The sequence below is a fragment of the Nipponia nippon genome, unplaced genomic scaffold (genome assembly GCF_047370975.1).
Source record: "Nipponia nippon isolate SJK-2023a ecotype South Korea unplaced genomic scaffold, ASM4737097v1 scaffold_28, whole genome shotgun sequence".
Taxonomy (NCBI): Eukaryota; Metazoa; Chordata; class Aves; order Pelecaniformes; family Threskiornithidae; genus Nipponia; species Nipponia nippon.
In genome coordinates, this window is record NW_028262345.1 from 5,517,488 (window position 1) to 5,544,244 (window position 26,757).

At 55.1% G+C, this 26,757-nt stretch overlaps 2 protein-coding genes across 6 annotated transcripts in view; one reads left to right on the forward strand and one right to left on the reverse strand.

Annotated features, from left to right (window-relative positions):
- Positions 1–2,369: 2,369 nt before the first annotated feature.
- Positions 2,370–13,906, forward strand: MCAM (melanoma cell adhesion molecule). 3 transcript variants are annotated; one of them, XM_087763490.1, is made up of 15 exons: positions 2,370–2,505; positions 7,307–7,434; positions 7,545–7,755; positions 7,844–7,914; positions 8,025–8,112; positions 8,307–8,486; positions 8,574–8,701; positions 8,865–9,027; positions 9,116–9,237; positions 9,554–9,692; positions 9,806–9,927; positions 10,026–10,161; positions 10,893–11,034; positions 11,484–11,601; positions 12,432–13,906. In XM_087763490.1, exons 1-15 carry the CDS (start codon positions 2,439–2,441, stop codon positions 12,459–12,461), a joined length of 1,845 nt encoding a protein of 614 aa, XP_087619616.1. In that variant the 5' UTR covers positions 2,370–2,438; the 3' UTR covers positions 12,462–13,906. The 3 variants fall into 3 exon arrangements, with proteins under 3 accessions (XP_087619616.1, XP_087619617.1, XP_087619615.1); XM_087763491.1 differs by lacking the exon at positions 11,484–11,601; XM_087763489.1 differs by lacking the exons at positions 10,893–11,034; positions 11,484–11,601; positions 12,432–13,906 and adding an exon at positions 10,295–10,722.
- Positions 13,907–18,317: 4,411 nt separating this feature from the next.
- CBL (Cbl proto-oncogene) overlaps positions 18,318–26,757 on the reverse strand; it is a 45,272-nt gene continuing 36,832 nt past the window's right edge. For 2 of the 3 annotated variants that reach the window (XM_087763386.1, XM_087763387.1), the window contains exons 14-16: positions 26,290–26,393; positions 25,635–25,817; positions 18,318–22,999 (exon numbers count right to left, since the gene is read on the reverse strand). In XM_087763386.1, the coding sequence (XP_087619512.1) occupies positions 22,719–22,999; positions 25,635–25,817; positions 26,290–26,393 (568 nt within the window). In that variant the 3' untranslated portion in view covers positions 18,318–22,718. Of the gene's footprint in view, positions 23,000–24,858; positions 25,357–25,634; positions 25,818–26,289; positions 26,394–26,757 lie in introns of all 3 variants that reach the window. The other variant, XR_015706051.1, reaches the window with a different exon arrangement.

A 26,757-nucleotide genomic window follows, 5' to 3' on the forward strand; every position in this document is an offset into this window, starting at 1 on the left:
ACAAAATGCACCAGCAGTGTGTCATCTGGGTTCTCCCACTTGTTTGTTAGACTTGGTGGATGCTTTCCCATGGCAAAGTGGGACCCCTTGGGCCCTTTTCCCTCGCAGGGTGGCATTTGCGGGGCTTAAATCGTCGTATTTTGTGCAGAATGGAACATCCCTTTCCCTCCTTCAAGGGGAGCGGAGCCTAAGGCTCCTCTGGTGCAGGATGCACCTGCCCTTTCGAGGGAGAGAAGATCGAGAGGAAAGTGTCAGGGCGTCCCCAAGACCTGGGCACCTGCTCAGGGGGTGGCTGTTCCCACCACGGACAAGGAGCTCCTGCCACCGTTGGCTGTGAGAGCATCCCCACGCTGCAGCCGTGGGGCTGGAGAGCAGCTCGCGAGCAGCCTGCACATGATGGCACAGCTCCCTTGCACTTGTTCTTCCCAGCAAATGCACCACATGGGAGGAGGCCTCCCCTCTGCACTGGCAACGTGAGGGCTATGAGCCTTATCACTGCCCAGCATTGCCATTTTAAGCAACTAATCTCGTGGGGAAAAAATGTAATCATTTCTGATGAATCATCAAGTCTATTTGGCTGGGGAAGTGTTGGGGGGGGGGGGGGGGCTGGCCAGGCATGCAGATGAGGCAGGAGGAGGGCATGGGAAGGGCCGCCGCATGGCACCGGTGGGGGAGCGGGGCTGGGGGCCAGCACAGGGTTGCTGAGGCTGGAGGGGCCGGTGGTATGAGAGGTGCTTGGGGATGCCGGGGAGGAATGCTGTGGCCCAGGGGAACCTGCAGCCCGGCCCCAGAGTGGCTCAGGGTGGTGGGAGAGACGCAGCCCATGCTGCCTGCGACCCGGAGCACAGCTCATGCTGCAGGAAAAGCAAGCGGAGGAGAGAAGAGGATATGCAAAGGTTCCAAGCCCCTGGGCTGAGAGCTGGAGGACAGCACTCTCGCTGCTCCCGGGGGGTGCTGGGGCAGCCCTGTGCCTGTCCTTAGGTGGGGGTGAATGTGACTCAGCAGGCTTCGGAAGTCCTGTGTGAACGGGGAGCGAGAGTGTGGGGGGGCAGAAGAAGGGCTCTGAAGGAGAAGAAAACCCCAGTACTTTGTCCTCCAACACAGCCCCTCTGGCTCTGATTGACTGGGGGGAAACTGAGGCGCAGAGCGAGGCTGCGACGGGGCAGGGGCGCTGGACCCAGGTGTCCTGCGTGGCTGGCTGCGGGCAACTTGCAGCACCTGGGGAGGTTTGTTGTGCTCCCCCAGGCCTGTGCGGGGGCCGTCTCCGGGCTGCAGGAGGGGCTGGGCTGGGTTTGGGCTGGGTGATTACCCCTGGATAATAGCAGCCTTGTGCAGCCCTGAGCCCCTCCACCCCCGGGCAGGCCCCTGGCCAGCAGTGCTGCTCCGGCCACCGCAGCGAACGGCTTTTCCACAGCCGCCCTGTTCAACAGCTGCTTGGGGGCTCAGGCTGTGGCTTGCTGCGCACCACAGAGCGGGGCTGTGCCCTGGGGCCCTGCCTTGGGGACAGGGATGGGGCTTTACAGAGAGCATCCCTGCGGGGCTTGGGGCACTGAGACCCAGGCAGAGCAAGGCCTGGGGCGCAAACCCCGCAGACCTCGGTGACCTGCCTGGGTCGGCACCTCCCTCGTGTCCCTGCTGCTCCCTGCTGTCCCCAGGTGTCTCTCAGAGCCCAGGCAATGATGAACAGTGGCTTGGCCCCCCTGTTTTTCAGTCTGCCTGCGTGGGTTCAAAGGCAACCCAGAAGCGGTGGCTGGGCTTTGCGGCAGAGCGGTGCTGAGCAGGGGAGCGGGTCAGTTCTGCCCCGAAGCACTGCTGGACAGATCCACGGACACCCGGGACTCTTAGGGACTGTCCCCCTTTCTGGCATTCTCCAAGCCCCTGTGGAAACCGGCCCAACCCCACACCTCTGCCCTCTCCGCTGGGTCTGCTAGCGATTTCCATCTCCAGCGCCCGGCAGTCTGCTCCGATCAGCCTCTGCAAGCCCGGACAGGCAGGACCCGGCAGACTGCAGGTCTGGAAGCAAGGCTGGAACCAGCCCCTCCAGCAGAAATGCCTGAAAACGGCCCGTGCCGAGACGGGGGGGGAAACATTTGCCAGGGGCTCGGAGTCGGGGGGCCGCCTGGGAGAGCCGGGGCGCCGGCCGCCCTCCCGCCCGCGCCCTCCCGAGCGATGCCCGCTGCCCGCGGCCGGGCGCGGAGGCCGAGCGGGGCCGGGGCTCCGCAACCCCCCCCCGTCCCGCAACCCCGGGCCGCCGGCGGCGCTGGGCGCTGCGGGGCTCGGCGTTGGCGGCGCCGGGGCGGCTGCCGCTGGGGGTGATAAGCGGCCGCGGGCGGTGGGCAGGCGCTGCGCCTTCCTCCTCCTCCTCCTCCTCCTCCTCCTCCGCCTGACGTCAGCCCGCGGCCGCGCTCAGTCGCGGGCGGCCGGCGGCGGCGGCGGGCATGGCTGGGGGGCGGCGGGCGGCCGGGCTCGCCCTGGGCTGGGGCTGCTGCCTCCTGCTCTGCTGCGGTGAGTGGCGCCGGGCTCGGCGCTGCCGGGACGGAACGGGGCGGACCGGGACGGAACGGGGCCGGGGGGCGGTCGGGGGCCGCGCTGCGGAGCCGCGGGTGCAGCCGCCTGCGGGGCGGGACGCGGGGCCCCGCCGTCCCCGGGCAGCGGTACCCCTTCGCCCCGTCCTGCCGCCGGCCCCGCAGCCCCCCGGGGGGCGCCGGGACACCGCTCCGGCGGTGGGGACGGGCGGTGCTGGGGCTTTGCTAGCGCCGGGCTGCGGGCTGCCAGGGGGGCGAGGGGCGGCAGCCGCGGGGTCTGTCCCGCAGAGCGGCTGGGGGCCAGCCCAGGCAGCCGGCAGAGCTGCCGCCCTCCGGGCGCTGCCTGGCTTGCGGCCAGGAATGCTAAAATTGTGGTGCCTGGGTGGGACCAGCCCCCTCCAGCGTGTGTCCTCCCTGCACGGCCCCGGGCTCCGCGGCGGCGGTGTCAGGGCGTGGGCAGCCGGGAGTGCCCCGTTCTGCTCTCGGGGCCCCTGTGCAGCCCCCCTAAGGCAGGGCAGGGTGAGGGGCGCCCTCTGCGTCCCCGGGGAGGCTGGCCCGGTGGCCAGGGAAGGTGGCCGGCGCAAGGCAGGCTCCTGGGGCCGTGCTCCGTGGGGCAGAGGCAAGGGTGCGAGGGGCAGGGGGCCGGGGTGTCCCCACGTGTGTTCAGTGTGCAGCAGGGTGAACTGGTCGAGTTATTAGGAAGCATCCACCCCTTTCCTTCTAAGGAGTTTTTCCCCGAGCACTTTGTTTCTCTTGGCTTTTTTCACGCTTTCTTTTTTTATCCTCTTTCCCGTCCATTTTCACCCTCGGGGGGACTGCGCTTCCTGCCCTGCCCTGCTCCCCGCAGCATGCCCTCCCCTGCCAGGGGCCAGGGAAGGGTCCCGGTGCGCTGGCTGCTCCCTGCCGCCTTCGCGCCTTGTCCCTGCCCCGCCGTGCTGCGGAGGTGGCCCCAGGCGCTGGGGAAGCCTGCTCTGGCCAAGGAAGGCGTTGGCGCTGCAGGAGAGCCGGACGCCCGAGCCAAAGGCAGGCTGCTTCCACCCCCGGCCCGTGCTGGGATCCCCTTCCTCACAGCACATGTGCTGAGCGAGGCTTTTATTGGTTGGCGGCATCGGTGTGTTTGCAAGCCCAGCCACGGTGAAAGGCTTGATGCTTCCCAGAAGCATGAGGGCCACAGCCAAGCCATTCCCAGGCGGGCCGGGAGGCTCACCGTGCTGCCGGGGCAAGGGGCTGAGCCCACGCTGGAGCTGCCGGTGCCACCCTGGCCCCTTCTGCCCTGCAGTCTCCAGCTGTTAGAGAGGTCTCTGTGGATGTTGTCACCTGGCTGCGGGGCTGGGGTTGGGAGCCTTTCTTCTCCTGGTGCACATGGCTGGGTCCTGATGGGGTAGTGGGGTTTGTCTGGGGGTGCAAGGCGCCGGTCCCTCCTGCGGCAGAGCCTTGGCTCCCTCCCCATTCCCAGCGCAGCGAGGGCTGGGCTGGGGCGGAAGCTGCTGGGCGCTGGCGGTGGTGCTGCTTGCCGCAGGGCTGTGGCTCTACGTCCTGTTTCTCCGCTCTGTGGCGAAAAAGGGGTGCAGGTGATCCCGCTCTGTGGGAGCTGGGGCACCCCGGCTTGGGCATCTGTGTAGGAAGGGCAGCCTTGCCAAGGCAGAGGAGGGCAGCATATGTGCAAGTGCTGGGAGCAGGAGGGATCTGGCCGCAGCTGGTTTCACGGAAACCTCAGGCATCCCACGTGTGGCTCCAGACCCCTGTGGTGCCCCTTCTCTTGCTGCTCCGTGCCCAGGGCTCTGCACTAGGGGCTCTGCGCCACAAATGCAGCCGCGCTCCTCGCCTGCTCCCCACACACCTCGGCTCTGCAGGAGGCTGGCGGAGGGGCTGTTCTACTCCCCACCCCCTTCCCCGGCTCTAAAAGCAAATCTTTGTTCTTGTGGAGCTCTGGCTGCCGGCCGGCTGTCCGCCAGCCAGATGGAAAGGCACGGGGGCTCTCTTCCCTTCCCTGCTTGCTTGCTTGCAGACATCCTCTCCAGATCTCTAGGTTTCCCGCTGGAGTTGTGCCAGGTGCTTGGGGTGCACGGTGCAGGCTGGAGCTCAGCTCTGCAGCTGGGCTGCTCCATGCGTGGCTGATGGGTCTCCAGCCCTGCTCAGGTTCCATCAATGAACCCGTGTCTGCAGGCATGCTGGGCGCAAGGGCTGGGCGCAAAGGAGGATTGCCATGTCCCCAGAGCCTGCTATGCCAGGGTGCCTGTGCCCAGTGCCTCTCTAGCCTGCCCACGCAGCTGGCAGGCTGTGGGGTCTTGGAGCCGCAGGAGGAAGCCTTGCGTACCCAGGGTTGCAGGGGACCTTGCATCCCCCAGCTAGCCACGCTTGGGGTGTCACTGGGTGCTCCTTCCAGCCCAGGGGAGGGCTAGTATCCAGCCTGCCCCGCAGGAGGTAGGGGGCAGTGAGCCCTTGTTCCAGGCAGCGTGGGGGCTGCAGTGTCCATGTCCACCTCCTCAAGGGCAGTGGATGGGTGGGAGGGACGTGTGCCTCATGCCAGCCCCAGATGCCAGCCATTCTCCAGCTCTGAGCTCATGGTTTCGGCTGCTTTGCTGCCTGGATAAGGGCTCCCATGCCGAGCGGGTCAGCGGGGTGGGCCAGCAGCTCTCCCTCTCCGAGGGGCTGCCTCTGCCCAGGGCCCATGCTGAAGGTCTAAAAATGATGGGGGGGCAAAGCCTGGCCTGGCTGCCTGCAGCCCAGAAGTGTCAGGGCTCAGGGGAGGCTGCAGGGGGGCAGCTGGGGTGCATCCCAGCCCCAGGCTTGTCCAAGTCCGCGGGTGCTCGGCTGCAGTTGTGGCCGTACAGGTGGGCAGGTGCCTCCGGTGCAAAGTTATCTTTTCCTATGTACGGTCAGTCCAGTTTCCTGACCCCAGCACATGCTTATCTCTGGGGATTTCACCTGTTTTTCTAGCACCTCCTTTCCTGTGCAGTGATTTGCTCGTCCCTCTTTGCTTAGTGCTAACTGTACTGTGCCGATGGGACGGGTGAGGGCCAAATGCTGGCTGTTGGGGTGTCCTGAGGTGGCTAGTCCTGTGAGCTGGGGCCTTTGCTGTGGCAGAAGGACTCCTTGGCTGCATTTTGGGGCTGTGCCACCACATAACCCACTCTAGACAAAGAGTATTTTGTGGGCACGGCATTGCCCTTTGAAGTTACCTCACGTGTGAGGCTTGGTGGCTGTTACCGAGCGGCATTATCAAGGGAGCTGTTGACACAGCTGGCTTCCTCCAGCCTCTTGTCCCCAGCTCCCATACCTGGGCTGGGCCGTGGGTGCCGAGCCGGCTGGCCATGTTGCTGGGGGACAGACTGCTGTCCCCTCCTGCAGGGCTGCATGCCAGCCCGGGGTGTGCAGGCGGCGATGGCACTCCCAGCCTTGCTGTGACGCAGCTCTTGTCTGTGCTGTGCCCGGCTGGGGCTGCTCTGCCCCCAGCCCCTCGGGAAGCTGTTCTGTTCCCTTGTCCTGGATCGATAGCCATTACCTTCCCCCGCTGCTCTGGAGCATGGCCAGGAGCTCCATTACTGCTGCGGGTGAGCGGGCGGCTGGGCTGGGAAGGAAGGTGGGGTGCTGGGGTGGGCAGGCTCTGCTCACCACGGGTGCGGGTCCCTGGTGCTGGGTTCAGGCTCTGCTCACCCCGGGCACTGGGTTTTTTTATGGGCAGGGAGCAGAGGACCAGCAAGGGGCTTGCCTTGGGTACGCTGCAGGGGTGGATGCTCCAACTGCTGGGTTCTGGGTTCCTGCCCGGGTGGCAGGGTCGGAGCTTGGGGAGGGACCCGGGAGTCCCGGCTGCACCGCAGCCATGCTGGTCGGGGGCATGCTGCCTCCCCCACGGGCCCCGTTGCCTTGGAGGGGGAAACAGAGCAGCAGGCAGCCGCAGCTGGCTGGGGCACCCCTCCTGAGCTGGTGCCCTGTGTGCCTTGTCCCACTGTGGAGGAACACAGCACCTCATTCATGCCCCAGCTCCCAGGGCCACTGCGGGGGCCGCGCAGGCTGACGTCAGGGCTCTGGTCCCGGGCTGTGCGAAGGTGCAGCCTTTGTGCTGCCAGCTTCAATCTCCAGCACCCAGCCCTTTCCCCTGCCTTTGCTAACCTCCCGACACCTCCTTGCCTGGCCCTTGTGGCCAGTAAGGCATGGTGGGTGCTGGTCTGGGATGCTGGCTCAGACTGAGGGCGGGTAGATGTGTGCTCCAGGGTGTGAGGGGGATCAGTGCTGCCCCAGGCTCAGATTAAGGCAGCTGGCAAGGCGATCTGCTCGCTCGCAGGCTGTGGAGACGCAGCCCCTTCCCATACCTGTCCCTGGGCAGGGTGCAGCCCGCTCCCTGCCTCAGTGGTGTGCAAGGGGACTGGGGGGCTCGGAGGCCTTGCTGCCCATTTCAGCAAGGCTGGGATGCTGTGGGGAGCGCAGGTCTGGCGGGGACTGCAGCAGCAGTGGGATGGGTGGTTGTTTCCAGGTGTCCTGAGACCGGTGGTGCGAGCACAGTGTGTGTCGTCCCCTCTCTGGGAACAGGGGTGCTGGCCTGAGCCCGCAGGCTCTCTGTGGATGCAGAAGGCAACGTGGCAGCAGGAACGGGGCCGTGCTCCTGGCTGGGACTCCCGCTGGGCTGGGACACGGTGTCTGGGGGATGCTGCTGCAGGACACGGCTCTGCCTGACATCCTTTGGGGATGGAGATGGGACAGGGCCTGGGCTCAGCTCCCTCGCTAGCTCAGACACGGGGGCTTCCCCGTGCTTCCCACCCCTGACGGGCTCTGTCTTGCAGCTGCAGCCAGCAAGCTGGAGGTCTCCATGCCGGCGGTGGTCGAAGTGGAGAGCGGGGGCACAGCCAGGATCGAGTGCAACTTCTACATCCCTGGAAATGGTTCTTACACCTACATCGACTGGTCCTACGTGAGTGCTGACCTGGGAGAGGAGCGGTGGGCTGTGGGCTGGGGTGGCAGATAGCCTGGGGCTTTCTCCTGGGCCCCCTGTCAGCCTGGTCTCAGCTCCTCACCTTGCAGATTGACCACAACAACCGGGTGAGGCTGTGCCGCATCGCGGGCGGCAAGGTCCTGGAGGAGAACACAGACTACAAGGGGCGGCTGTCGGTGGGGGAGGACAAGGCCCTCTCCATCAGCAGGGTGACGGTGCAGGATGCCAGGACCTTTGTGTGCCAGGTCGGGGCGGGCAGCCATGGCATGGGCGAGAACCGCACTGAGCTCCACATCTACAGTGAGTGACGGGGCAGGAGGCTCTGTGGGGCTGGCGGGGGATCCTGTCCTGTCCCTCCTAATATGCGTGGGGTGGCTTCTCTTTCCAGAGGTCCCCGAGGCCCCTGAGATCATGGCTAACACAGGAGGCATCTCTGTGCAGAGCAGTGACATCCCGCAGGTGAGGAGAAGCCCCCCACAGGGCAGGGGGAGGCTCCCAGCCGTGCCAGGCTCCCCACTCCCCTCTCCCATGGGGGCACCCCATGCTCAAGGCTCTCTCTGCTGCCGCAGATTGCCCAGTGCGTGAGCAGGAACAGCTTCCCGCCCCCCAACATCACCTGGCATAAGAATGGGGAGCAGCTGCAGCTGGAGGAGAAGAGTGAGTTGGATGGGGATGGGGAACCACACCTACCTGCTCGAGAGAGGGGCTGGGGCACTTGTGCTATCCAGGGCCTCACCGGCTGGGGACTGGCAGCCCCTGGCCACCCAAAGGAGCCCTGTGCTCCCAAGGGAGCCCTCCTAGCCTCCCATGGCCTCCCCACGGGCTGGGAACAGTGGCTATGTCCCCTGCAGTGGTGAAGATCCCGGCCACGCTGACCCGCGAGTCGAGCGGGCTGTACACGGTGAGCAGCACCCTCTTCGCCCACGTCACCCGGGAGGACCGCAACTCCCTCTACCACTGCACCGTGCACTACTGGCTGTGGGGACAGAGGCACGCTGTGGAGTCGCGGCGAGTCAACGTCACCGTCTTCTGTGAGTCATGGGCTGGGGGCCGTGCCTGCTGCCCGGTGCTGCGTGGCGGGGCCCTGCACCGACCCTCCCCATTCCCTCCTCCCCCAGACCCCGCGCAGCACGTGAAGCTGCAGGTCATGCCGTCCTCGGCACTGGTGAAGGAAGGGGACGATGTGAAGCTGGTCTGTGAGGCCGACGGGAACCCAGCACCCGTTTTTAGCTTCTATAAGAGAGAGGTGAGGCCGGATGGGACCTGGGCACCTCTTCCTTGGCAGACATCTCATGTCTTCGGTGCTTCTTGTCCCCTGCCTGGAGGGCCCTGGGAAGTGGGATGCAGTGGCTGGGATGGAGGGTGCCTGTGTGGGGCTAAGGGCTCTGTTTTCTCCCCACTGCCTGCAGCTGACGGACAACTGGCAGGACCTGACATCGCTAGCAGACACCAGCAGCGGGGTGCTGAACCTGCACGGCGTGAATAAGAGCAGCAGTGGCCTGTACAAATGCCAGACCCTGGACTTGGATGATATGACACAGCTGGAGAAGGATGTGGAGCTTGTTGTGAACTGTAAGGCGGGGGACGGGACCCTGTGCACCTTGTGGTGGGTGCCCTGGTCCTCCTGCTCACCCTGCCCTGGTCTCCATCCCTCCCCTAGATATTGAAGGGGTCCGTGTGAAGATGGAGCCATCCTCACCCCTTAAGGAAGGGGACAGTGTGAAGCTGAGCTGCGATGCCCACAGTCCCGTGGCCCTGAACTACCAGTGGAGGGATGAGGAGGTGAGCAGGCATTTGGGCATTGTCACACTCAGGCTCAGCAAGCCTGGGCTTTGCAGCAAACTGGGCAGAGCCAGGAGCTTCCTCCATCTCCTTAGAGAGGCCAGGGGTAGGATTCCCCCTTGCATGGACCTGCGTTGTCCATCTCTACCTCTTCACCTCCTGGCCAGTACTGCAGAGGTCCTGTGCTTGCAGGCTCCCTCGCTGTGCGTAGGAGGGAGGGCTGAGCCCCTCTGGGACAGCCGCAGAGCCTGGGGAGCTGGGTGCAGAAGGGCCTAGTGCTCAGCGCTCATTGCTGGGGGGCATCTCTTCCCAACAGGGCAGGAAGGTCGCGGAAGGGAACCAGCTCTTTCTGAACAACCTCACCTTCGAAACCTCCAGCAACTTCAGCTGCAAGGTGATCGCACCAAGTGTGCCGGGGCTGGAGCAGAGCAAGCAGGTGGCTGTGGCTGTTCAGGGTAAGAACCAGCATTTGTGCGGGCATGCCGTCCTGCTAGAGTGAGCCCCGTCCCACCCAGCATCAGCCCTGTTCCCCCCGAGAACCACGGGTGCTTGATGTGCCCTCCCACAGGGAAGCCGCGGATCGTTGCCATCAGCTCCCCGCTGTACGTGCGGCAGGACGAGGTGGTGAACCTGACCTGCAAGGCCATCGCTTTCCCCAGGCCCTCTGTCCACTGGAATGTCAACGGGACGGTGAGAGCTGGGGAGGGTGCTGGGTCCAGGCTGTGGTCTCTCAGAGGGGCTGCACATTGCCTTGGGAGCTGAATCCTTCGCTGCCTTCCCCCTTGCAGGCTCATGAGTATGTTGAAAATCAGCACATCGCCAGCAGCCTGACGGTGCGCGTGAACCACGACCTGCTGCAGGCAGGAGCCATGTGCAGGGTTTCCAACGCGCTGGGTGTCAGCGAGAAGCACATCCAGCTGCTCGGTGAGTCTCGGGCACTGCCCTCTGCCCCGGGAACCCAGAGAAGTATTAGTCCCCCTCGCACAGGCGCCATGTGTGCCGTGCTGCTGTGGCGTGGCTGAGCTCTGTCTCTTTCCCTCCCTTCCTGCTCTACCAGTGGAGTCCATCAGAAAAGGTCAGTCTCCGCACCGTGCTGGGTGCGTGCATCCGTCAGCTCAGGCTCTGGTGGGAGCATGCCAGTGGCGGGAGTCTTGCTCACCTCTGGCCTGGGGAGGGAGCCTTGGCTGCTGGCTCTTGCACCACATCTGTCCCTGCTCCTCTCTCCCTGCCAAGCCGGGAGGGAAACGGAGGCTCTGTCTCTGCCTGTTTCTGCAGCCGTGTGAAAGCTGCTTGCTTGTCCCCAGCGAAGCTATTGAGTGCGGCTTCCTGCAGCCCAGGCCTGCTGGGCAAGGAAGCAAAGGGATGGTCCGACGTCTTGCAGGAAACCCTGAAAGCCATCCTCCTGTGGCACGCCAGGGCATAGCAGCTGGGAGCAGAATGCAAAGCGTATTCATGCAGAAACTGCCCTAACAGAGCATTTCTGTACTGATGGCTGCATCCTGCAGGGAGCTGGAGAAGCACCAGGAACTGCAGTCCCCATGGTGCTTTCTTGGGGGAAGGGGTCCTTTTCTTGCCCCCCAAGAGGGTGCAGTAATGATGCTGGAGAGCATCAGGGTGGGACAGGCCTTAACTTCTTCCTCTCCCATTGTCTTCAGATCAAAAGACACCAGAGAGCAAAGGGGTGATCATTGTGGCTATCATCGTTTCCATCCTCGTGGTGGCTGTTCTGGGGTCTGTCATCTACTTCCTGCACAAGAAAGGCAAGATGCCATGCAGCCACTCTGGGAAACAGGACATGTAAGCACTGCCGCCTGCCCTCCCAGGGAACCCCTGGGGTCAGAGGTGCTTGCCTTCACTCATGCTTCCCATCCCATTGCACCCGCCGCTCCCTGCCCAACGCAGAGGGAGGCAATAGTGCCGCCTCGGGCGGCACCACGCTGGGGTCTCGGCAGCGCTTCCAGCTTCCCACAGCCTGGGGTCCACACTGCTTGCCCCGTCTGCGCAGCGAGGCGATGAGGAGGACAGCAGAGTGGTAGAGCAGCCAAGGGACTCCTCCCCAGGGAGGGGCTGGGCAGCCCAAAGCTTTCTCTGAGCCGGAGACTCTTTCACCCCTGGCCTTCCTCTGCCCCGGCCCCGCTCCAGAGCATCCCCTGAGATGGAGCCCTAGGGCTTGGCCTCATTCAACCGGCCATGTGCCCTCTTTGGTATCGCAAACATGTCTCAAAATTGTCACCTCCCTCCCCTAGCACAAAGCCAGAGGCACGTAAAGACAAGATTGTAGTTGAAGTTAAGTCAGATAAACTTTCCGAAGAGGCGGGGCTCCTGCAGGGTGCCAGCGACGAGAAGAGACCTGCCGCTGACCAGGTAGGACAGAGCGTCGTGCGCTGCCCTTCCCCAGGGCCAGGGCTGCTCCTGGGGCTCGGAGCTGAGGTGAGGAGTGTATGGGGGGTGCATCGAGGTAATGCTTTTCTCCTCTCCGCAAGCTCCTCTCCCAGCACTCCCTACCCTGCATGGGCCTCCATCATCCATCAGCAGTGCTCCAGGCGGGCTGTGGGAGGGAGGGGAGGTGACAAAGCCGCAGCTCTGCTCCAAGGACGTAGGAGCAGCCCTCCCCTGCGCATGTGCAGCTCTGCTCCGTGCCAGCCCCTGGCACCTCCTGGGAGCACGCTGCCAAGCCTGCTTGGCACTGCCTCCTTCCATGCTCCCTGGAGCAGGAGCCGGGCTCCCGGGCGGCTCTGGGAGAAGGAACTACATAAACATCTCTGGCCAGGAGTCAGAGTGGAGACTGCAGAAATGGGCCCTGATCTGGCAACTCTGAGCCAAAGGTCTCGGTGCAGGATGAGATGAGTCTCCTGGGCCGTGTGCTTACCTCTCACCTGGGGCCAAGAGCCACCGGGGGCTCGAGCAACTATTCAGTGTCGGTGCCAGACCGTCACCGTGCTAAGGCAGGGCTTGCGCGTCCTGCAGAGCCATAGGGTGCGGCACCTGAGCCTGCTGTGGCTTCATTTGCCTTAGGCCAAGAGGGAAGCCCACCCCGGTCCTGCTGCCCACCCTGGGGTGGACCGGGCCGGCGGCTCTCCCCTGTCACATTGCTGTTTGTCATGCAGATACCTGCAGTGGAGGATCTGGTTTTATGTTCACCCCTAACTGCTTTTTTTTTTTCCCCCCCCTCCTTCTGTTTTGGTGGACTGAAGAGCGAGAAATACATCGATCTGAGAAAGTAGAGAGGGAATCTACTAAGTGCTTTCTTCCTTCAAACCTTTCCTGCTCTTGGATTGCCTTGTCCTACCCCTGCTCCAGTACCTGGGGAACACGGCCAGAGACAATTACTGTGTCGCAGTGCTGAGCCCCAACGCGCGGGGAACACCCCCTGACTCACCCGTCCGTTACCTCAACCGTGGGCTTGCAGGTTGTCGACTTAGCAGCAGCAAAGCTGGACTTGCTTACTACTACAGAGAAGCCAACAGCAATATTAGAAAGAAAATATCCCGTTAAGCTACCTGGTGGAAGGATTTGAGGCTTTTTCAGGAAATCTGTCCTGTATGTGTGTGCGAAGGTTTTGATGTGTTTAACCCCAAACTTGCTCAGCAAAGCTGGTGAAATTTTACTTTTACTTTTGGGATGTCCCAGGCACCTTAGATGTAGTGGTGTGCAGGTTAGACGAGCGAAGAATGGAAGTGGTGTGTTAGAGCAGCGTTTGCCAGCTGCTGGGGAGGTGTTAGTGCTTTGCTTTTCCTTTTGAACTGTTCTTGTCTTGTTGGTTTAGCCCAGTGTGTCCTGACGGTGCTGTGCAGGTAGGGAGCTCCGCGACGGGTAGCTGTGACCCTACGAGAGGCGAGTACCTAGCAGAGCAAGGACGGGGTGCCCATCTCTTGGGCACGTGCCAGACCAAGGGCTTAGCTTCTCTGGTTCATAGCATAGCCTCGCTGACGTGAGGGGAGGGCTTCTCTCTCCCCACTCCCCAGGGAATTGGATTGCTTTTAGGGGGGCTGCGCAGCTGCTGGCAACAGCGGGTCTCGGACACACACCCCACACCCCCACCCCCCCCCCCCCAAATTTAAAACTAAGGATTATTAGGCCAGGGCCAGTTGGCGATGTCTGTCTCAGGGTTTTTTTGTGCTGAACGATGACCAGCCCCAGCTAAAACTGGTTTATTTCTGTGCTTTGGTGGCACCCCTGGCCCCACAGCCAGGCTGGTGCTACAGCAGCTGAGTGGTGGAGAGGGCAGATGGGCAAGCAGCCTGCCTTTAGCTTCCACTGCCGTGGCCTGTCCCAGCCCTGCACCTGAAACACGGCTCTCCCTCCTGCCTCCTCCTAGAGAGATCAGCCCCCTGCAGCCCCCTAAGTCACGTACTCTCAGTGCTATGCTGTCCGCAAGCCTGTCACCCCCCCAGCCCTTCGGCAAGGGGCTGAGGCTAACCCTGGGTGACGGGAGAGTGGTCCCCTCGCGCACCCCCAGCATCCTCTGCCGGTGGCAGGGAGCCGTGCAGCAGCCCGGCGGCCAGCACCCTAACAAGCAGTGAGCTATACTCATGAGCTACAAGTGTTGTCGAAGCAAAAGCTTTGGTTTACTTATATTTTTGTTGGAGTGTATGTAAATTTCCAGGAGTTTTGTCTGATACTGGCGAGGTTTTTTTTATATATGTGAAAATAAAGTACAACGTTCAAAGCTGGGTTCTGAGTTTGTTCCCGCCAGCAGCAGCCCCACCGGGACGGTAAGGGCAGCACGTCTCCCCCGTCCCCACCCGATTTCAAGGCTCCCTTCCCCAGGAGCAGGTTATCAAGGCTGGGTGGCACTGTGCGCGCTCCCACCTTTAGGTTTGTTGCCGCAACAGTGGGACTTTCACCAGGAGGTGGGCTTAAATCAGCAGCCGAGTGTCAGCTCGAACCCCTCCTCGCCCAGGCCCCCAGCACTCGGTCACTGCCCGGGGTCTCGGCCTGGCTGCTCTCAGCAAGGCATCTGCAGCGGCACACGATGCCACGGCGTGGCTTTTGCCAGAAACAGCCCTTTGCTTCCCGGATGAAGCCAGCAGAACAGCGTTGGCTTAACCTGCCTTTGCACCCCGGCCGAGGTGAGGAAACGTATTCTGTATGCTGGTAAGAGATGATGCTGTTAACGGGTGGTGGACAAGCCCGATGCCAAATACTGAGAGGTCGCAGCAGGTAATGGCTAACGAGCTACAGATAGCTATTAGTTGCTAGTCCTGTTGAGGCTCTAACAGATGACACGTTTATACCTCCTGTGGCTGGTAACAGATAATTCTATAGATTCTAATAGGTAACTGCGTTAACAGCTAATACAGACACTAATAAGTACCAATACTAATAAATCTACTAATGTATTCTAACAGATAATCGTGGTATTAGATTGTAATACATAATTATATTACTAGTGACGGTAGATACTAAAAGGTAACACTGTCAATAGAATTTAATAGATCCAAATGGTAGCATCTATTAGATAGTTGTATTAATAGCTAATATAGATACTAGTAACTACTCTGTCACTAAATAAGTCTGTCACTAGATTCTAATAGATAACAAGACATTATAGTAGATAATAGCATTGATAACTACTATAGATATTAACGGATTTTTCCCTTAAAGAATTCTAATCGATTATAACTGTTATTCATATGCTGTGTGGATTTACCACCTAGCACCCATCTCTGCACAGACATGAAACAAAATACCGCTGCTCTGTGTCCTAATTGGCGTCCGTGCACCGGGCAAACGACCCCGCCTTTGGGACAACAGTATGATCTAGTATATTTTGTTTGGTAATTGTATTAATAGCTACTATAGATACTAAATACAAATAGGTAGTTAATTTATTAGATGCTAATAGTAATAGCTTTTAATAGATAATTGCAATAATACCAATACAGATATGAATAGATAATTCCGTTAAAAAGATTGTCATAGATGATGAGACAAAACTGTATGGCTAGCTACTACGTATACTAATAAGAAATTCCATTCATTAATTCTAATAATTCTAATAGATAATTGCACTAATAGCTACTATTGATAATTCTATAAGTAGATTCTGTTATAGATTCTAATAGAGTATTCTATTTCTAGCTAATATAGAAACTAACAGCTACTTAATGAATAACAGTAGTAGTAGATACCGGTAGATTACACAAGAAAATCTTATTACCAGGTATTGTAGATACTAATAAATCTACAAATACATTCCAATAAATTCTGAGAGATTTTTAGGACCAGCTACTGTAACTACTACTCATAGATAACTATTGTTAAATTCTAATAGCTACTGCATAGGTTGAAATAGCTATTTGTATTACTCGTGCTATAGGCACTAACACATAGTTCTATTATTAGAATCTATAAGAAAGCTTTGCTACTCACTGCTGTAGATGCTAATAGTTACTAATAGACCATTGTTTTAATAGAATCAGTTCTAAAAATTTAATTATTGTTAGTGACTACAGCAGTGAGTAGCAAAGCTTTTATCTGATAGCCCTAATATTCTAGTCTAATATGATCAATAAACAGAATTATCTGTTAAAGATAGCTACTATAAACACTAATAATGCTAAAACCGACTCTGTTAGTGGATTCCAGTGGATACCAATAACCTTAACAAATAATTCTGACAGTACCTTCTGTAGATACCAATAGTCACTCATCGATAATTGCAGTAGTAGAATCTATCAAGTGCTAACAGAGACTTGTTTTACTAGCTATGATAGATACTAATAAATAAATCCAATTCGGTTGTTGCGCTGGTGCCTGATGCTATAACATAGCTGTGCTAAGAGCTAGGGCAGATGCTAATAAACACTGACAGCCAGCTCTGCCTTGTTAGCACCGGCTAGCTGTACTGGTACCTTCCATAGGTGGTAATAACCAGCGGGCTGAGAGAAAGATGTTCGAAGTGCGGACGGCACCACAGGGCCCTGCGTGACCCATCCGGTGCCTTTGACTCCATTTGAGGAAACTGAGCGTGCTTCTTACCATTAAATCCAAGGGGGCCCCTCATTTGAGCCTAGTTCGTATTATTTAACCCCCTCTTATCCTCCTTTGACCGCCCATGTCCTCAGTTGACCCCAGAGTGACTACTTTGAGGGGTTCAGTAGACCCCCCCGTGTCCTCAGTTGACCCCTGTGTCCTCGGTTGACCCCAATTAACCTCAGATGACCCCGTGTCCTCAGTTGACCCCACGGTCACCACTTTCAGGGGTTCCGGCGACCTCGGTTAACCCCTGTGTCCTCGGTTGACCCCAATTAACCTCGGTTGACCCCATGTCCTCAGTTGACCCCACGGTCACCACTTTCAGGGGTTCCGGCGACCTCGGTTGACCCCGTGTCCTTGGTTGACCCCAATTAACCTCAGTTGACCCCGTGTCCTCAATTGACCCTACAGTCACCACTTTCAGGGGTTCTGGCGACCTCGGTTGACCCCGTGTCCTTGGTTGACCCCAATTAACCTCAGTTGACCCCGTGTCCTCAATTGACCCTACAGTCACCACTTTCAGGGGTTCTGGCGACCTCGGTTGACCCCGTGTCCTTGGTTGACCCCAATTAACCTCAGTTGACCCCGTGTCCTCAATTGACCCTACAGTCACCACTTTCAGGGGTTCTGGCGACCTCGGTTGACCCCCGTGTCCTCGGTTGACCCCAATTAACCTCGGTTGACCCCGTGTCCTCAGCTGACCCCACGGTCACCACTTTCAGGGGTTCCGGCGACCTCGGTTAACCCCCGTGTCCTCGGTTGACCCCAATTAACCTCGGTTGACCCCGTGTCCTCAGCTGACCCCACGGTCACCACTTTCAGGGGTTCCGGCGACCTCGGTTGACCCCCGTGTCCTCGGTTGACCCCAATTAACCTCGGTTGACCCCGTGTCCTCAGCTGACCCCATGGTCACCACTTTCAGGGGTTCCGGCGACCTCGGTTGACCCCCGTGTCCTTGGTTGACCCCAATTAACCTCAGTTGACCCCACAGTGAGTTGTTTGAAGGGTTCACTCAACCGCATTAGCCCCCGTGGCTTCGTTTGACCATGATGTGACTTGTTTGAGGGGTTCACTTGACCCCATGTGACCTGTGTGCCCTTATTTGACCCCAATTAACGTCAGGTGACCCCCAAATGCCCTGGGGGGACGGTCACCCCCAGCCAGCTTGTCCTCATTTGAGGCTATTGCATTTAACGGGCCCTCCAGGCTCTGGGGTCGTGGAGTGCAATGGAGCCCAGGGCCTGCCCGACTCTGCCGGCTGCTGCAGGCTCTCTGGCCCCCACCAGCATCTGACACCCGCCTCAAGGCTGGCAGGGTCCGGCAGAGTCGCACGGGGCGCTTCCTCTGCCGTGCACTCGCGCGGGCCCCCCAGAGTCTCACAGTCTCCGGCAGGGTACGATGTTGTACCTCAACAGCATCTGACAGAGTCTAGAGCATCCGTTAGACCACACGATATTAGAAGCGTGTCATGTGATCTGTTTATATAATTTTGGATTTATTATATATCCTTCATATATTATATATATTGTATTCTATAATTATGTAATGTATACAATTATATAAATGCTATGCAGTAATCAGACGTCTTTTAGACTCTCCAGCAATGTACTAAGAGACTCTGTGAGAGGTGACTGGAGCCCCCAGCCTCCAGCAGAGGGGGGGCTGATGCTTCAGGCTCCACCAGACCCCAGAGACGCTGCAGAACCCGTTAGACTCCACCAGCTTCCTAGGGCCTCCCTTGTTCCTCGGCCTCACCAACCTGTTCACGTCATTCCCGGACTCTAACAGGTCCTGACGGATTATAGACTCGCTTAGCCGAGTCTATTAGAATACGTTAACTCTGTCAATAGACTTCTTATTAGTATAAACTTTGTATAAACTTTTCCTGCCCTCTGTTTGTTAGTGTCCACGATATGAATTAGAATGTAACAGATAATTGTGGTAATAGTTAAAATAGGTAGAAAGTCAGTTGCAGACTGCAAGAGATGCAGGAGACTGACTGAGCACCTCGGACTTGGGCGCCCTGAGCGAGGTGACTGAGACGGCTGGAGCTGGATGTTCTTTTTCCAGGTCTCACAGAACCAGCACAACACAGACCATGTGCTACAACAAAGGAAATTTTATTTAAAAATAAAACTTTGTTTTGTTTTCTTTTTACTGACACAGGTGAATGAAATCCCAAACAAGAAGCTCTTAGTGGGCAGCATACAAGAATGGAAACAATTAATAAATAACATTAGTATAACCTCTAAACATTAACAATGCATTTGCAAACAAAATGAGGACTTTAAACCATGTGAACCTTAAAGCTCAGCTACTCTCTGTAAGAATATTTACCTTCTGTTTTTCCTTATTCTTTACAGATCTGAAAGGATTAAATACTGCTATTATATTTTTATATTAATGACACTATTATACTTTTTTAAAATATTTTGTGAAAATCTCAACATTTTTAACACTGATATTATACAAATTGGTATTTGTCATTCAAGAGGAAGGACAACTGTTCCTCCCCCACCAGAAATTTCAAAACAGACTTCTATTAGGAACTTTAAAAATAAGTGTCCTTATTCCCCACTAATTTTTAAAGTGGCACCTTTAAGAAAGTGCCCTGGGAGTTGCATTTTTTCTTGCTCAACTGAAAAAAACATTTACAGTAATGACCCCGCCTCAGGATTAGCTACAGTAATGTAATGAGTCTAGTGCAGGATGCAACATGCTGTACTCCGAGCCTCTCTCGCTCCCCCAAGATAAGGGCTCAGTGAAGGGCATGCAGAAAAGCTGTTTATAGTGAAAGCAAGTCCGCTGGTTGCCAGCAGAGACACTCCACACCTCAAGCGGCAGCGCATGCAGAGACAGACACACAAGGGCAGTGCGGCAGATGAGATCTACCCCAGCCCCGGCAGGATACGTCTCACTGCAGATTCCCGTTCAGCTGCGGCAGCGCTGACGGCACCAAGTCAGCCAGAACGCCCGTTCAGAGCAGCCGATGCTCGCCTGCTTTCCACAGCTCCCTGCTGCTCGCTGTGCAGAGACTCACGCTGGTCCCATGCACTTTGTGCCCCAGGTCTCACAAAGCGTCTTCTGCTTGCTTTGTGCCAGGTTGACAGGTAGGGGGAAACCCAGCATTTTTTATGAGCAGAACTCGTATTTTGTTACAAGCCAAACCAATCCTGTCCTACGATTCTACTGTCTTCACACCAAGCTTAGCACAACACCAGTCCAGACAAGTCACCGGTAGTAACAGAAAAGTAGGAAACCTCCACAGTTGAAATGCTACAAAACACAGTGTCGTAGTTGAAGTGACAATTGCCCATCTTTCTTGCCCCTTCTTTTCACCCCTTTCAAAGCAGTCTCACGCTCAAAGGCATCTTTACAGCTTGTCTAGTTCGGGCTCTTCATTTTCACAGAGGGGTGGACACTCAGATCCAGCCTAGCGATGCAGCATTCCCTTAAGAAAGGCACTAGACATTTGGGATTTTTTTTTCTTTTTAAAGTAGCATCAGAAAGTTAACTTCTTAAGAATAAAGATCAAGGAGGTAAAGGGAAAAAAAGGTAAATCAATCTTAGGCTTACCTTTCTGAAAGAACAAGAAAAATACACTGTACAGTGCCTGGATTGACTTCGCAGAGCACAGCCATAAGACATGGTCAGGACTCTGCTGCACTTCAGTGGTACTAGCAAATGCTTACATGTCTAAGGAAGAAAAGCCAAGACTTAAGTTTCTTAAATCAGTTTGAGACACAAACAGTGCACAGAAAGGACACATGCAGAAAAATTAGTGATACATGCCACAAAGATTGCTCTCCCTAATCTCTAATACCTGGAACAATACCCATAGGAACGTCTCTTGGGACATAAACCCCAAAGACAGGCTTGTAATAGCTCTGCTAGGCATGATTTAATTTGGCATTACAACAAGCCTGTAATAAAGGGCTTGTATGGGACAGGGCATCACTACTCTGATCACACACACTGTGCAAGACAAGAGTTAAGGCTTCTAGCTGGCTGGACTTGGCTCTTACACACCCTGGGCAGCAGCAAGTCACGCCACACTTGAACACAATTGCACTGGGTTTACACAGCAAGTCAGAAATGAAGTGGCTCCAAACCCAGCGCGGAGCTGGTGGCAGCACTGGCGAGAATACAAAAAAGAGGGACATAAAACCGTAGTGCTCCTCACAAAAGGGTTTTTACCTGGTTCTCCAGGACAAAGCCAGGATATAACTCTCATACGCCAGGGCTGGCTGCTCGGGCTCACAAGTGTACCACGCGGACCTACTGAGAGAGCAACCAGAGCCGCCCCATGTTCCTGTCTCAGCAGCACAAGCGCTGGGCTTGCTTCTCCAGAAGCTCCCGCAGACACAGCAGCCAAGGCTGCCCCGCGTAGCTGGCAGAGCACTTCGCGCAGGAAGAGCGGGACTGGGTCACGATGCCGCTGACTGTTGCGCGAGTGGGCAGAGGGAAAAGAACAGCTCTCCTTCCCCGAGTGCAACATGCGCTGACACCACCTTCTCTGTAACCTGGCACCTTTGCCAAGGGCAGGCCCTGCTCCTGGCTGCGCCTGGCCCCGCTCTGCACCACTGCAGAGCACCATGCCCACCGACGTGAATCTCATCAGTGCGACTGATGCATTGGCAAGTTTCAGCCCTGGCCCCAAAATACCAATGGTGGTTATGGCCCGCAAGTGTTGTGGGAGATCTCCTTACAGCTTCAGAGAACATTCTCTTTACTACAGAAAGGAGGGGAGTAAAGAGAGACCGTCCATGCTTTTAAACTGCCTGGAACCCCCTGCATCAATTTATAAAGCTGTAGATCTAGAGAGAAACCTAAACTCGACATAAAACAAACATTTTATGCTTAGTTCCCTTTGCTAATACTTGTTAAGTCCTTGCCGCCAATTGCAAGCCACTTCTCTGCAATCTGGGCCCAGCTACCGGCCTCTTTAAAAGGCTAAACTCCATCCAACTGCCATAATCACTCCAACAATATTTCAAGTTGCAACCCTTTGCCTAGTGACTACTGCTGCCCTTAGAGAGATGCAAGTAATGCCAGACATGCTTCAAAAGGCTGACAGCCTCCCAGTGTACACAGAGCACTTGTTCAGGCTGTGTGATCTGTGTATCCCTGCTTCATTTAAATCCTCTCAAAAGGAACCATGCGCTTCTCGCACATCAAGCATATATGAACAGAGTTAAGTAGCTGAGTGTGCAAGTCAGGTTTTTTCAAAGTAACTGCTGAGTACTGACTTTTAAAGCTGTGTGATTGTTTTACAAATACAGAAGTTTCCCAGACCTGTTTTAACAAAAGCTCTGGCAATACCTTAGAGTAATGGAAATGGAAAGAAGAGCCCCCATGTTGTTTTGATAGCCATGCAGAGAACTGCTGCATTTCTTTTACTGCAAAGCAGGTAAGATACCAATGAATACATCGGCTGCATCTACCAATTCCACAAAACAACCTGGCACAAAGACAGCTGGCTCCCGCAAAAGCTCTCTGAAGAGGATGGAATGTGTGTGAAGGCCACCAGTCTGCGACAGCCACCATGCAATTAAGATAAATAAAACATCATATTTACCAGGCGCAACATTCCTAGAGAAAGAGCGCATGGGAGCGTCCAGTGACGGCTGCTTAAGCCCAGCAGGGCCACAGTCAAGTTTGAGCACTGAAGAAAATGCTCAAGGCTAAAAAAAGAGAAGCAGCAGCCAGTTCTTTGCTCTCACTCAAATTCTTCCCGCCCTCTCCCACCCCTCAAAAACACGCAAAACTGTTCAGCACATCTAGCTGCCCGGAATCTGGTGCTGCCAGTGCTGCCCGCAATGCAACACATACGAGAGAAATCCAACTCTCAGCACTGTCAAGATCAAAATGCCTGACAGAAGCTAGTCATGCTATCTCCAAGCAAAAAGGGAGGACTTGAATCGTAAGCAATAAATGCTATTATTACAGGCAAGAGGGAAACGCCATGGCAAACAGGAAGCAATCGCAAGATTCTTCCAAGGTCTCCTATTTATTCCCAGCAGAAAGTGACCTCCCAGCTGCTCTAAAAAGCCTGAGCCAGACACACAGCAGCGAACAGATCCAAACCTAGTACCATGAACCACAGGACACACCACACCGACCTCGAGACTTTGTTTCTCAGAGCATTCACTTAGAATTCACAGCACAAAACACTCCCCCCAGCCTCCAGGGCATCAGCTTGGGGATCCCTTGTTGCGATACTTTTCTCTACCAACACCCTGGAAATAAATCTGTTCTCTCAAACAAGAGGTAGGGGTAAAGGACTCCAAGACATACACTGTATAAAACACCACTCTGCTCCATTTCATTCCACTGCTTTGAAATCTGGAACCACAAAAACCTGATAACTGATCTCTTAAGAGGCAGGACTGACCTCAGCACGAAGTCTCTAAAGGAACCCCCTTCCCCTTTGGTGCGTGGCTGGGCTACGGCTGCCCAGGCAGTTGGTCCACAGAAGTCGTGGGCGTGGAGGTAATGTGCTATGTGGCCACGTGCGCAGGGGAGGAAATGGAAACAAACTCCCGGAGAATATTCTTGGCCATTTCAATATTGTTATGTGCAATGACCAGTGCTTTCTGAATGTCCTGATATGAGTAGCCTTGGCTCATTAGATTCTCGATCTCGCTGGAGAGTTGCAGCGACGCACTGGTCCCACTGCTGGCTCCGCCTGTTTGGCAGCTCCCTGCTTTCCGCTCAGAATTTATTCTCCGTGGTAGCGGCTTTGGCGGCCTTTCTGGAACTTGAGAGCCATCTGAAAAACCTGGAAGGAGAAACAAATGCATCACTTCAAAAAAGGACATGTGATTCTTGCTTGGAACAAAGCGGGAATGACATTAGACTGATAAATGGCACTTCAAAAACACGCCACTGAAAGCTACGCCACTTTCTCCAACCAGCCTAGCCTCTCACACAACGGTATGGATTAGCTCAGCTTCCCCTCTCGGGCAAAAGCAGCTCTGGACATTTTTTTAACGAGGAGGCCACATCAGGCTCATTTATTAAGATAAGACCACATAAATAGAAAAAATTGACAAGGGATATATGAGCGCGTGTGAGCAGAGGTCAGATATCAGCCTTAGAATAAGAATCAGAGACCTGCTGGGAAAAAATGACACAGGGTATATCCAATTTTACCAAACCTCCCATTTCCTTTTAGAATCAGACAGCAACCCCCGGTTTAACTGTCCAGATGCCGATCTCTCCTCACAGAACTGTTGTCCACATTACAGTGTGCTGAGGGAGTATACGCACAAAACAACTTCTATTGGTTACAACTCATCCACCACAATTGCGCCAGCAACTGAATTACGTTCTCCGAAGGCTCTGCTCCTCTTCCTCTGCCAGCCCATCAGCAGGCCAGGGCCATCTACAAGAGCTCCTGCTGAAGCTCACCCCACCTCATGTCTGGCTGCTACAGCAGACCAGTAAGCTAGCTGGTTCTGCCTTTCCTCTTAGTCATTCAGATGTGTTACTTGCCAGTAGCCACATCACGCGCTACTCCTGGGGAGAAAAAAGTCTCGCCAACAAACCAAACAAGACACCAAACACTGCAACACATTGCTTAACGTGTTAATCCAACATCTGACAATTTTTGAGTTCTAACCTCCTGTATCATTGCAGAAAGCATTTTTTCCTACTTTGCAAATCACAAGCAACTTTTCTGCATGAATATTTGACATCACCTTAAAGAAAGTTTTATTTGTCTTCTGGAGAAACTCCTCAAGGCACTCCAGCTAGAGTTTTCTAGCAGTAGAACTGGTGTACAACAGACAAATCCGTAATGTCCAAACAATCCCTTTTTAAGAGTGGGCACCGCAGCACTGGTCAGAAAAGAAGCAGTCATCGCGAAGCCTTCTGAAAAGTTTGTACCAAAAGCACTAAGATAGAGAAGGCTCTTCAGGAAACAAATTCATTGAAGCTTCCTCACCAACCACAATGCAATTCAACTCCCTAATCTTCAAAGTACAAGCTTCTTACACATAAAAAGCTTTTTGTACATTTGAGAAAAAGGACTACCCACTTCTCTCCCCCAAATTGTCTTTTGAAATAGCTGTTTCAGCTTGAACTGGATCAAATTTCAGAGACCATGGGTCAATTTGAAAGGGCAACTACTAGCTCAGCTTTTTTTGGTAAATGATTAAGAAACTAAACTGTAGGGCACAATGCAGGAGAACATAAATCTGCCAGAGTGTATCCCATACTAGTCAGGCTTGCTTAACACCAGGCTTTAGCTGTAGCAAATACCCAGTCTTTCAGAAAACTGCATATGCTTCCCAGAGCAGTAACACTCAGCATTTCCACAGCGTTTTTCATGAGCAGATCCCCTAACACTACAAAGCAGGACAACGGCACTGTTACTCCAGGGCTGCAGAAACAAAGAAGGGTCAATGATTAAGCTCAGTACTTCACCTGGGAGCAGGACGTGAGCTCTCTCTGCCCCTTCTTATCCCTGTCAGCCACACTCTACAGACACAGTGGCAGACTGAAAAAGTGAGGCAGGGAGCAGGGAGGAGTGACAAAAGCTAATAAATTTCTCTGCACCAGTAAACTCTTCCCTGTGCTGGAGAAGGGCAAGCCCAGGGAAGGGGAAGAGGTGAAGCACGTGAACAGAAGACTCACTGGGGCAAGCGGTCGTGCGTACAGGAGGCTCTGCCTCCCATCTGCCTCTGGAAGGAGCAAGAAACTCACGCCTCCTCCTTGGCAAATCCCCAGGGTGTTCAGGCATGCTGAAAGCCCCCCAACAGGAAGAGTTTCAGAGCTTCCTTCAGAGCTGCTGGGCAGTTGTAGGGAATAAGTCAAGCATTATTCAGAAAGGCTCTTGGAGAGACGAGGCTTCGGTTTTTCCCTCAGAGAATGTGCCTTGCAGCCAGAAGGACAAGATGTCCTCTACTCCCCAGGGACAAAAAGCTGACCTTGCTGAGCCACTAGGTCCCGGCTCAAAGGAGCCGACAGCATCCAACAGTACACTTGTGCCATCTGCTGGCAACAACCGCAGCCGAGACTGAGCTGGACAGAAGCTGTGCAAGGCCGGCCGTGTCATCTTTTACTTGAAACAGTGATGAGCAGTTATGTTCTGAAGTTCTGTTTCATGCCCTGGTACAAAAGGTATGCCATGCCCTGTAGGAAACGGTGGCTTCAGAAACATCCTTTAAGCTGAGAAAAGGTTTTCCTCACTGTGATTTAAATGTGATTTGCTAGCTCAGTGATTAAATGACCAAGGCAGTGCATTCCAAGTTGTAAACCAAACCGAACACCTAAGAACCAGTGTAATTCTGCCTTGTAAACCTGATTTTACAGCTTACATACAAAACCTCGAGTCGGTGACAGAAGTTTCAAACATGCATAGCAAGCCATCAGTACCCACTACAACATGAAGAGTACGGGTGTTCTCTGACCTGTTACAGGGTCGTTTTCCAAAGACATTCGGCTGAAGGCAGGCGTGGCATTGGAGATATCAGACAGTGTGCGACGAGCAATAGCAACCGGTAGTGGTGGTTTAGGGATATCATAACCATCTTCTTCATTTTCTGACTCTTCAGGCCCGTTGCTGGCAGTGGCTGCTGCCAGGTCCCCTTCATCTAGAATAAGAGGCACATTCTGAGCTCTGGGACTGAACAGAGCCTCTGTCTCTCAAAGCAGACTCTGTTCCCCTGTAGTCCACAAACATTGACAGGACACAGAACTAAGGTTTTGCTGCCAAAACCCCATGTTCAATGGAAGCTCTTTCCAGACGGTAGTATTAGATTAAAAATACTTATGATAGATGTGGGCTGAGAACTGATGCCCAGGGAAAAAAAAAATTATCTTCAAAACAGCAATTTTTTTAACAACTGTCAAGTATTTTCACAGCGCATTCCAACCAGGCTTCTCAACAAGATCCCCACATGCAGCCTGCAGTACACAGACTCAGATGTTTCCACATACATCCTAGCTATTTTAACAGCGAAAGCAAGTAACGTTTAATTTAACCTAAAATGCTGTTCCAACTGGGACTGGGACCAATTCATTGTACCTCAGTTTCTCAGTTGTTTTTTTAGCACACCCACTCACCAGAAGCGTTGACAGTCTCGAAAGCTGAGGGTGCTGCTTGGGAGTGAATGTTGTACATTGCTTCATACATACAGCCATCTGTCTGCTGGTTGCAGTCTAAAACTCTGAGGGAGAGAACACGTATTTCCCTTCAGACAAGTGACAGCGGTCAACCACCACCACCACCTCGTCTCTGTGAGTGAGATTCTGCACAGATCCCTGCTTCAAAGTGAAATCACCACTGTTCTGTGAAAGAATATTTGTTCCAGAAAATGTTCTAGTAATGTCTATTGCAATACAGCAGATCAGCTTAAAAGACTTTAATTGATACCACCAGAACACAACCTTTTAACAGAATTTTGAATTTCAGCTGCTACTGCTCTCAAAAGGTTACCGGCAGAAAGGGGTGGGAGTGGTTATCTGACTCCTTTAATACTGTATAAGGATTCTGCAAAAGAGCAGTAGTCACATTTCATTTACAGTTAGCTA